The sequence below is a fragment of the Eurosta solidaginis genome, chromosome 1 (assembly GCF_040869045.1).
Source record: "Eurosta solidaginis isolate ZX-2024a chromosome 1, ASM4086904v1, whole genome shotgun sequence".
Classification (NCBI taxonomy): domain Eukaryota; kingdom Metazoa; phylum Arthropoda; class Insecta; order Diptera; family Tephritidae; genus Eurosta; species Eurosta solidaginis.
This window is the reverse complement of record NC_090319.1, coordinates 74,894,379-74,906,509: the sequence shown is the minus strand read 5'-3', so window position 1 is coordinate 74,906,509 and position 12,131 is coordinate 74,894,379. Positions and strand designations below refer to the sequence as shown.

Sequence of the window (12,131 nt, the reverse complement as noted above, 5' to 3'; positions counted from 1 at the left end):
TATAAGCAGGAGGGGGACCACCTATGCATGTGCATATAAGTGAAAAGAAAACAATTATGAAGAATGAGAAAAAAAAATAATAGTGCTAATGGAGAAGCTGAGCATAAGATAGGAAAAAACTGTTAATAGTTGGAAAAAGGAAAATAAAAAATACGAAAAAATTAATAACAGGAAGAATTAAAGCAAACTAAGTATACAGTAACTTTAACCACTATTCTTACTTAGTTCTCAATGGGAAAAATAACCAAAGTGCATACATAGCACCGTTGATCAAAGATATAAAGCCTAAGCAAGATGGTCATTGATGTAGGACCTCGGCTTCAAATTACACTCCTGAGAAAATGTACTATTTATCATCAAAACAGTTGTCGGTTTGTCCGCCCCCAAAATAATTTTCAAAAAATCTTGAAAACATTAGAGAGCAACCTAATAACTCTGTGCAATGATGGTGGAAACTACATGCTTTTGAATCTCAAGATTTCTTCTTAAGTACGCAATGGGATTCGACCCAATGCGGGTGATAAGAGATTGACAGCCATCATTCTCTAATATTTAAATTGTCAAATATTTTTCGAAAAGTCGTGAAAGCTAAACGTATTGCATTTAGTGATTCATCAGGAGCTTGCTTGATTGCTAACAGACATATTCGTTATACTCTAACTATTCTCAAAAGTGTTCCATCAAATATTCCTTGCTCTAAGCTTACTATACTTGGTCTCAAGTTCCTTAAAATCGATCACTATAATTTTCTAGAAATATAAACTGAGAATGCACTAACCTTCATAGTTCCTAGCCATACAATTCGATTAAAGTTCATGCAAAAATGATTTATTTATCTTAGTGCAACTGATTTTATGCTGCATGATATATTAAAAGAATAATAGTAAGAATTTAATGCTAAAGGAAATTTGAACTGAAAACAATACGTTTGTAATTAGTGAAACAGTAATTTCATAGTAATAAATGTTCGTCACACCTAAATTGTATAATACCAACTTCTCACTGCTCTATTTTTTTAGTTCTTGCAAAGAAGTGCAATATTTTGATATAGAAAATTTCTTTTAACGGTAAATTAAATGAAATGTTATAATTAAAAGAAGGAAGCAAGGCATTTTTTATTTTGCTTTGGCAAAATTTATAATATTTGTAAATATTTGCTTGGTAGATGGACAACTCTTTGATGGACATGCTAATTATAAAAGAGCAAGAAGAACTGCTAGATAAATTTCAGAAAAAACCAGCACAAAATTGAACTTGTAATACTATAGTAATATTATAATTAATTCATCATAGTGTACATAAAACGAAATATCGAACCGGTCGAATACCATACACAACATCACTCACACATTCGAACGCCTTTTAAGTTTGAGGAATTTAATACCCATAAAATTAACGAAATAGTTTAAAAAATTTAAACCGTTAGATCGAGGATAATCTCATATCATAAGGTGTTATAACATACTCAATTGAATACATGGGTTATTTCTATGCTATACTAATAAATAAGTCTTCAATGAGGAATAGTACCTAATGAATGGAAACTTTCGACAGTTGTTCTTATTAAGAAAGTAGAAAAAAGATTTTGAATGCTGAAGAACTTAGACCCATTAACACTCTTTCAAAATTTTAGAACAGCGATTGGTTCTAATATATCGAAAAAGTGGCGGAAGGCATCGGGCTTCTACAACGGTCAATTCTAGCGCCTCTACTCAGTTATAAAAGCAGGTCTCTTAAGCTAGCTTAACCTTTCAGCCCAATCAAAAAGCGAGACCTTAGTAAATTGCACAATATTGAATGCTAATTTAATATGGGTTAATTAACTTAAGTGTAATAAATTTAACTAGCCCCTACTAAATTAGCATTAAATATGGTATAATTAAATACGTTTTCATTTTTTGATTGGGCATATGGGTTGGGCTAGCTTAAACAACTTTTGTTTGGTAGTTTGTAGTCCACATAGCCTGTAATAAATAAATAAATAAAACTAAGTAAGAACCTTAACAACACCAAAGTCTAGAGAATGCACCATTAAAACAACTTCAAGATAAACTTAAAATTAGCATCAAAATATGAATAAAACCAACCAGAAAAGTATACCAGTCTGTATTGAAATATTTTTCAGCTGCTCACAAGACCGCAGGAGATGCATTTCACAAACAAAGCAAAGGACAAGCGACAAGCCAACGGAACAAAAAAAAAAAATGCCGCTGGGAGGGAGACTTAAAGTTAATAAAAAGCCTACAAAAACAAAACGAAGCATAGTATATTGAAAAAAAAAAACATACACATAATATTTTGAGTGCAACAAGATACAGAAATTTAATTTGGTTAAGCAAAGTAAAATTAGCAGTAAAAAAATGCAAAAACAACAGCAAGAAAAAAAACGTAGCAAGATAAAAACTTTAGTAAGAACAGATGATTATCAAGTTGGTGAACCTAAATATATACTACATACACCACAGGAGCGCGTAGAAGCAAAGCAAAACCAACCAACATATGTTTCGTTGTTCAGAAGAAGCATACAAAAAATTTAATTTTAGCAACACTTTTTATGAACAAAAAAAAACTCACAGCAAAAAGATATGCGTGCAAAAGCAGGAATGCAAAAAAACCATAGGCATAAACAAAATTATGACACGAAAAGACTGTAAGAAAAAGGAAGTAAGAGAATAAAAGGATTAAAAAATAAATGCATTTTTTCACCTCTTGCTGGTGGTAGTGAGGCTGCTGGTGGCAATGTTATATGGATGCTGTTGACTTGTTTAATTTGTCCTTTTTTTTCATTTGCCTGCTAGCAGCCTGCTTCAATGACCGGCCGCCTGCTGGTGGTGTTGTAAACGCTAGGTGCACGTTGACCTACGCTGGGTGTCCTGCCAAGCAGCGAAATATGTTGGAAAACTGCTTAAAATGTTTTTTTTTTTTAACTCTTGTTTGTTTCGACGCCACCAGCCTTGTCGACAAGTTGACATTTGCAAGCAGGCAAATCAGACAGGCAACAACAACAAGCCACTATTGTGACTAACAGTTTAATAGCAGATGTTTCTAAAAATTACGAAGGGACTTTAAATGCGTAAAAAAGCTTAAAAGAAAAATAATGTCCATTAAAAAGTGTATTGTTGTTTTTTTGCTCTTTGTTTTCATGTTTTCTATTAACAAATAAAAATATTAAAAAAAAAAAAAAAAAAACAATTTTTAGCTGCCGAAAATTTGTTTAAATTTTCATGTTTTTTTTCTAAAAAAAATTTAAATGTATATCCTAATATTTTATTTAAATAAAAATATAGAACAAAAAATTTTTTTCAATTCATTTTTTCGCAGCCTTTTAGCTGTCGAAAATTTGTTTGTTTTAATTTTCATGTTTTCTTTTATCATATAAAAATATTAAAAACAAACAGTTTTTAGCTGCCGAAAATTTGTTTAAATTGTAATGTTTTCTTTTTCTAATAACAATATTAAAAAAAATATACCTTATTTTTTCGCAACTTCTTAAAGGCGAAAATATGTTTTTTTTTAATTTCCAATGTTTTCTTTTATCAAATAAAAAATTAAAAAAAAAGTTATATATTCAATTTTTTTAGTTTTTTTTTTTTTTTGCTAATTTTTAACTGTCGAAAACTTGTTTAAGTTTTACTAAAAAAAAATTTTTTTAAATTAAAATAATAAAAAATATCATAACAAATTCTTTTTTTTTTACTTTTTTGCAGCTTTTTGATATTCATATTTTTTTAAATTATGTTTTATGTTTTCAAATAAAAAATTTTTTGCGCAAGTTTTTTTAGCTGCATAGAGCTTTTTTTTTAAGTTTTCATGTTTCCTTGCTTAATTTTCATAATTTTTTACACTTTCATACTTTTTTGTCACTTAAAAATGTTCCAATTGTTTCGACATAAGTAAGTAGTATTTCTAAGCACTTTACGAATGTAATTTAATGTTTTTTTGCCAAACAAGAAATTCATAGAAATTCAATTCTATCATAATCATGAAGGTCATTTTTCCGCTTTTAGGGGTTGTGCCATGTTTCACAATAATTTCATTGGAAAGTCTACTTATGTATATTCAAAAAATACATACATATGTACATATATGTATGTACATACAAACATCCATTTGTTTCTGATTTCTAACTCTTTCACTATGGCGATTATAAATTTAACCCCATTCCCTTTGTGCATATTTATATCTCGCTATTAAATTACAAAGGCGAACATTTGTTTGTATTTTCGTTTACATTTAAAGATTTTAGGCAGTAAGTATTTTTTTTATAATATTTGGAACATATGTGCTTAAGTGTCCTAAAGCAAGAATATTTATGTGCTTATATTCAAAAAGGATTTTTTAAGCGAAAAAAATTGGAAGTATGAGAGATGTTCAATATTTTATTTAAATTTGCCAAATTATTTTCATCGTAAAAAATTCTCTAATGTACAAATTTGTAACGGTAGCAGATGACGAATTTGTGATCCGGCGTGCGATTTTTTTTCGCTGATATCAATAACGAATTAAAAAAAATTCTACAGTGTTTTCAAAGTAGTTTACTTGGGTGCATAAAAAAACTTTTCATGACTAAGACCTCTTTTAAATTACTTAAAATCTCTTTAAAACCTTAGAAAATGATACTAAGGCCATGAAAATAAGATATGTACAAACAAACATTTTATGGTTGGAAACTGATCATGTCAAACATATTAGCAACCCTCTACTATAGTGCTAGGAACGCACTTTGTAAAGCAAAATACCCGAAATTGTTACTTTATTTTTATAGCCAGATCTGATATTCTAAGAAAAGCGCAACAGAGCCTAAAATGTGGTGTAACTTATAAATATCAATATTCAATTTCGTTTTCGCCATAATTTTGAAAATTTTAGTTTAGAAAGAGAATCTTTAGTTTTATGGATACAGAATGAAGCCTAGAACTTTTTTATTTAATTTAGGTTTTCAGTTTGTTGATGACCGGTACGGGAAACTTAAGGTATAGGGATAATAGAGGGAAATAATAGGATGTCGTGATTTCTAAGTTTCTTGATTGGCAAGAATTCCTAGCCTAACTGTACTCTGGTTGAGAAAAACAGCCAAATCTAAGAGCCGTTTTCTCATGCAAGCTTTAAGGTTTATACTAGAAAGAAAATTTGTGTTTATAGGGAGGATAATTTTAAAGTTCACATGAGAAAATGTTTAACCTTAAAAAAAGTTTAGGGAGAAATAAAGAAGCAAACAGCTTGTTGAAGTAAAATTTATCTAAAAAACAAAAAACATACTAAACTATTGAAGTTTTCCCGCAGTCAATCTAGTCATCACATTGTAATTCCGCTGATATATTTCCCTTTCGTAGGCTGAGTGAAATATGTATCACGCTATCTCAGTTGCTAGATCGAAATGACTTACTTTAGAGTTTGTTTGAAGAAAATCTCATTTCAGAATGTGGTTTTGTCAAGAACAGTCTATCTCTGAATGTGGTTGAAAAACAACCTAACTGTAAATCTGTTTTAAAAGAGTTCTGCCTCAAGTTTAAGTTTTAAAAGATGGGACGTTATCTCAGAATTTCTACCATTAACACGTACGCGGACGTGAATGCTATAGCATTCAAATAGTAAAGTAAATTTTTATTTATTTAGTTTTATACAATTTCAAGTTTTTGTAATTAATAAGCATTTATAATTCGGCCACCGTGGTGTGATGGTAGCGTGCTCCGCCTATCACACCGTATGCCCTGGGTTCAACTCCCGGGCAAAGCAACATCAAAATTTTAGAAATAAGATTTTTCAATTAGAAGAAAATTTTTCTAAGCGGGGTCGCCCCTCGGCAGTGTCTGGCAAGCGCTCCGATTGTATTTCTGCCATGAAAAGCTCTCAGTGAAAACTCATCTGCCTTGCAGATGCCGTTCGGAGTCGGCATAAAAACATGTAGGTCCCGTCCGGCCAATTTGTAGAGAAAAATCAAGAGGAGCACGACGCAAATTGGAAGAGAAGCTCGGCCTTAGATCTCTTCGGAGATTATCGCGCCTTACATTTTTTTTTTTTTTTTTTTTTTTTTTTATAATTCCAAAATACAATAGTAATTATACAATCCTAAGTTTTTGTAAATAATATATGTACATACAAATAATATAATACAATAATCCCAGACATTTTTAACGCCACGAACGCGTTAACGGCTTCTTTCATTTGTTATGAATTCTGAGATAAGGGGTTCTTTAACCGAGTTCTTAGATAGGATGGTATTCAAAATAGTTCTGATATATGGCCTTTTTGATAAACTGCATTAAGTAGTAATTTAAATGACAAATATTTGTACTATGTTCCACGAACGAGCTCAAAAGACCATATAATTTAAGGAAGAAACGAAAGTATGTGCTTTGGTTCTACCAATTATATCAATGACCTTTGATAGTCTTAGCCTTTAGTCACAAAGAATATATGTAGGTAGTCGGCCAAAAATTATTGAATATTTTAAATGAATGAAAATATAGTTTCTGTATAGTTTTCACAATTTCTGAAGATAAATTAACATTTATTAATAAGGTCGGTTTTCCTCAATGACATTAAAAACTTATACCAATTTCACACATACGGCTAATTAAATAATTAGTCAAGTATTAAAGACCTTATTGAACTCAATATTCCGTACAAAATAAAAATTGTTAATTATATCATTATTGCTTAAGATGAATAACAATGTAACAAAAGACCAATAAAAATAAATAATAAAAGAAAAGGAAAATATAATTATTTCATTAAACAACAACATGATTTTATAAAGTTTTAAATTGGTAATATTCTTGGTGTACTCAAAATAAAATGTTAAGTTATAACAGTCCATCCTTGCCTGGAGTTGGGATTTGAGATAAAAAGGCCACGGGGTGCTACAAGAGCTAAAATGAGAGAGATTTTTCTCATACAAATATTTAAATTGATGCGAAATTAAAGTAAATTTCAGCAATAACAATTCTAATATATGCATAAGAAAAATAACAGAAAGGAAAAAACGTTGCCGATGAAGGAGTTTAGCACCTCCCGAAATGGATCACTATGAACTATGGCAGTTGTCTTAAAATTTTCATTCTTCAATCTTAAAAACTTTTTCAATTACGAAATATTTATATCATAACAATAAATTTAATTAAAATTAATACAATTTGTAAAAAAAAATTTTATTTTAAGGTCTTGAGCTCGATTTGAACCCACCCATGTTTTCATGGCTTCATGACTTGTTTTATAGGTAGGCAACAAAAAATATCTTAGGCAAAATATCTGTATTTAAACAAAAAGCGCACTAATATCTAAATAGCAAGACAAGATTTCCTTCAACAAGCCTGTTTATAAGTGGTTTTACTTTTTTTTCTTAGTTAGTAAGATGCCTAAATACCTAGATTTAATAATCTGCCGGAAACATTAAATGCTAATATTAAAAACTGTAACCGTTTTCTTGTTGTAGTCCACCTTCGTCTGGAGTAAGGAGTTAAGAAGAGAACGGTCCGGTGTGCCAAAAAACCTAAAAGGGCCATGGAGTTGGGAGTGAAATTTTTAGACTCCGAGCCCCGTTAAATTATTAAAACCCATGCAATCTTTGGCCGGGAAAGTCTGGTCCTTCATCTTGTAGCGCTAAACCACTCAGAAGATTTTGGAGAAATGAAAGATGATGATAGTCCTTTGATGGTTAGCGATCTAGTACGTTCCGAAAACTAAAACTATTTAGGTAATAGACCGGGAACTATATCTCATGACCAAGTCGAAATTTTGAGTTCTAGGGATTAACATCTCTTACGACATGCATGCCTAACGCGGGAGTTTTTTAAATCATTTAACCCACGTTGAGACCTAAAGTCTGCATCCATTTAACCTCGCTATTTTCTTCCTCAAGCTCCCAAAAATCGACCGAAATTCGTAAAAAAAAATATTAAACTCACCTCATTAACAATGACTAAGAATGTTAGTAATGTGGCAGCTACAAATTTAATCCAATGCATTTTGATAATTTTTTTGATATATTTTTATTTTTTTTTTGTTTGCTTGAGTCCAAAAATGTTCAATAAATTTTTTCGTCGTACAATTACAGCAGCCTTTTTTGTAGCGTTGTCTGAAGCAGAATTTCTGTGGTGGAGTGTATGGTAGAATATTTTTGTAGTTTCTTATATAGACATTTTTTATTTTATTTTATATAGAAATGTTTTAAATCTTTAATATGGCATTTGTTAAATTTTAGATTAAAATTTTTTTTGGTCACTTTTGTTTTTGTTTTGTTTGTTGCTTAATTAGAAAGTAGCCAAACACTTTTTCAGAGTTTTTGTTGTTTGTTAGACACATGCAATAAATATTCATATGCATATACAATATGTAAAATTTTTATTTTTTTGTTTTTGTTAAATAAGTTTAATTTTATCAAAAAGTATATCTAAATATAGCAGTTTAGCTTTTTCAAGTTTTTGTCAAACATTTTTTTTGTTTTTCTTTTTGTGTTATTAATTGTGAGCTCAGCATGGCGTGGCTGTTTGGTTTTTGTTGTTGTTTTTTACTTATATTTATTTTTTTGCTAATTTTCACATGCACTTTTGCTGTTGGCGCCTTTTTTCGCTATAAATGGTTTTTTACTTGCTTTCAGAGCTTCACGCGCATTCACTCAATATTCTTAACTTGTTTTATGTGCTTGTTGTTTTTGTTTTTTTTTTTAATTTTCACATTTGTTTATTAAATGTACATTTTGCTTTTGGCTTTTTTAATTAAACATTTTCTTGCTTTTTTTACACATCCGCATTGTTGTGTTTTGAGCTTTGCGTGGGCGTTCGTCAGCAGCACGTGAACTTTTGACATTTCAACGCTGCGCAGCTGGATTTCGTGCATGCATTGCTGGTTGGTAGCAGCGACGTTAACGTTGACCGCATAACGTAAAATAACGGAATTTGTTTTTGTGTTAGCACGACTGTGTGAAAAAAATGTCCGCGCGTTGTAATTTTTCACAATTTTTTTTTACCAATACGAAAATCCACTAAAGAATGCGCAAACATGCCTTTTGTGCTACAAAAACAATTAATAGAAGTTTCATAAAAAAAAAGCACATGGAATGCTTGTGAAGTGTTTGTTCAAACTACTTTTCTTTAACACTGCTTTTTGGTCTCATCCATTTGCGCACATTTTCTATTAACAATTTTCCAAATATTCTCAAGATGCACTCAAACGCGCTTACAATGCAATGTCAGTTTTTGCTTTTTCAATTTATACTATTTTTTTCCAATAACTTGCAATTGATGCTATGCACTTTTCACTTTAAAAATTCAGTAAATAAAATTTCTTATTTTTTTAAATTTTTCTTATAACTTTGCGTCTTCAAAAACACTACTTTTACTTCTTTAAAAAATTGTTTGCTTTAACACTCGTTTAATTTTTTCTACTCGACTAACATCAGCAATAGCATTGTTGTTTGTGTTTGCTTTTCTTGTTTCTTTACTTTCAGGTTTGCCAGCGTTATGCGTTCCACTAAAACCGAACACGTTTACCACGCAAACTTCAATTCAAAACTGCCGCTACGCTATGCTGTTTAACTGCTGCTGCCTGCTAACTTCTGCTACCACGATGCGCTGAGCATAAAAATGCATTTAACGCTCTCAAAGACTTTTCACGTATGCTGGCTTGCGTGTGAGACGTACAGCATATACCGGCATTGTGTCGTGTTGCTTTGCTTGCGCTTGTTTTGTTAAATGGCAGCTGCTCTGTCGACAGATGTTTTGCATTGTTTGCTTTGTGCAATGCATTCGTTGTTTGTGGCGTGGTTAGTTTTACGCTCTTGCCGCTGAGCGTAATACAAGAGGGTGGTTGAGAAACTGAGCGCGTATAGAGATATTTTTTTAATTTTGTTCTCAATGGTGCGCTCAAAAAGTGTTGATGTTTCGGTTTTATGTACCGAGTGGTATGAATTTAGTAGTATATTTTGGGAATGTGAAGAAAACTACTACAAATATGAGTTGCAGTAGATGCTTAGGGATTTTGGTAGTAAAAATTCATGTTTCAAATTTCTGTGGGATTTTGAGAGGTGCTTTTAAAAAGTTCGGAGTTTAAAATTATAGAATTGAAAAGCAACAATCATCAGTATCGAAAAAAAGTTTAATCGATTTTTTTTTTTGGAATCGAATCGATAAGATTGATGCTCTAAAAACAAGAATCGAGTCCAGTTCTACCTTAATGTAAAAACAAAAACACAGAATAAAAGCACTAGTATGCGTACACTTACCTACTACCGCGAATAGTAATATTGCTTAGGCTAGGTTAGGTTGAACTAGCCGGTCATGAGGACCTCACATAGACTGAATGAGTCCACAGTGTTACCAGAAGTTTCTTTAAACGACCAAACTGAAAACCTCTATCAAAAACCAAGAAATATGTTATTAAATAACACCGTCCTCTTGGCAAATAGTGGAAGCTTTACGACAGCTGTATAACTCTTACTAGCTGGAATCTGACAACCGCAGAGCATGAGCACAAAACGTGTTCTATATTTCCTCCTCCAACAAGCACTTCCTACATCTGCTAGCACACGCCTAACTTAAAGGTATGTGACGGCATGTGACGGCAGAAGGCAGTGTAAGTTTTAGGTAGGACCTACACATAATCTTCGACATTTTACAGCCCCGCGCTTGGGTCCACGCCTTTCTCACTTGATCGAGCATGTACCCATCTGACCTACACTAAATTTCGCCCAAGCTGTTTGGGACGTCTACAAATAAAGCTTCAAAAGGATGCTCAACAGATCCCTGTACTCGTTTCTGACCGGTTGACCTAGGGTTTCTAAAAGTTTCTCCTTTCTCTACCCTCTTAAGCATGTTCTGAGAAGGATGACCCTTAAATGACTCTCCAAGAACATTGCTGGATCTTGTACCAACATATGTAGAGACACTCAGTAGTGTAATTAGGCCACATATATGAGTGCAGCTATTTTCTTACCATGACTGCAGTTGGCACCCTTTCTTCTCATTTCCTGTAGTAAATGCCAAATACGCACGGGCTGAGCCCAGAAACATTTCCTCCCGATGAGAGTTATGGCTCCTGATCACCTTTCTCTCAATGGTTAGGTGTTCGCTGGGCGCCACTTTACTGTGTAGGAGGTATGTTTGTAAGACTCGCAGCACCATTGGGTTGTCTCCAACATCTTCGTCGTGACTTCTACGTCTTATTTTTTCCCTTTTGGTTTAACGCTTCGAAGTAATCTACAACCTCTTCAGGTTCTAGCATTGTTATGGTATCGCATTTACGATGGAAGCAGTAAGGAAGGCGGTCGGCATGATGTTGTGGTGCACATTGGCTAGTCATTGTCGGCTGGGGCGGGTCCTTGCCAACCTTACTGTTCCTGCGCCATAAACAGAGAAAATGGTCATATCATGCCTGTTCAAAAGCAACAGCTGTCAAATTCAAAAAACCTGGCAGAAGCGCAGAGACCGACTCAAAACGCTTATCAATACAAAATAAAACAACATCCGCTGAACCGGATGTCACGGACAGACCGTTAACATTCCAAAAATTTAAATTCAAATTCAAAAAAAAACTGACGCAAAAAATCCTACCGAACCGGACATGGCCGGTTACTAACGCTGAAAATCAAATTCAAAAAAAAACCGCTGAAAAACCAAACAATAACAAAAAAGCTGAAAAAAATTAAAAATAAAAAGAAAAGGGCCGAATATACATAGGGGGCGCCGCGGGTGGTGTTGCGACGCCCGGTGCTTTATCCCACCCTCAAAATCCATGGCCACCGACGCACCTAAAATTTCGGTGGCCCCTTACCTGTATACCTTAGGTGCCCTCTAAAAGAAAGGAGACCTCAGCATTCCCATTTACAATTTGGATTTATTGACAGTTCATACTAATTAATAACTTATGCATTAAATTTTTAGGATTCTATCGAGAATTTCTAAGTTTCACATGTGATGCTAGAGTTTACGTTTATTCCGAATTACATTTACATCGCATACAATTATTCGGATTCAACTCCTTATATGTCTTACAGCCTAGTGGTTTCGTATATAGTGTAGAAAATATTTTGAATGTACTAAATATCTTTTGGTTTTTAATTACTAGTGCAATTACATTAAATTCATTTTTATGTATTTCATTTAATTTGGGGAATTCTTCCCCTTCTTCCTTTT

The 12,131-nt window shown here is 32.5% G+C and overlaps 1 protein-coding gene across 1 annotated transcript in view; it reads right to left on the bottom strand.

Annotated features, from left to right (window-relative positions):
• Delta (neurogenic locus protein delta) overlaps positions 1 to 9,562 on the bottom strand; it is a 135,987-nt gene extending 126,425 nt beyond the window's left edge. The window contains exon 1 of the mRNA XM_067758299.1: positions 7,908 to 9,562. Within this exon, the coding sequence (XP_067614400.1) occupies positions 7,908 to 7,967 (60 nt within the window). The 5' untranslated portion in view covers positions 7,968 to 9,562. The remainder of the gene's footprint in view (positions 1 to 7,907) is intronic.
• Positions 9,563 to 12,131: the final 2,569 nt, after the last annotated feature.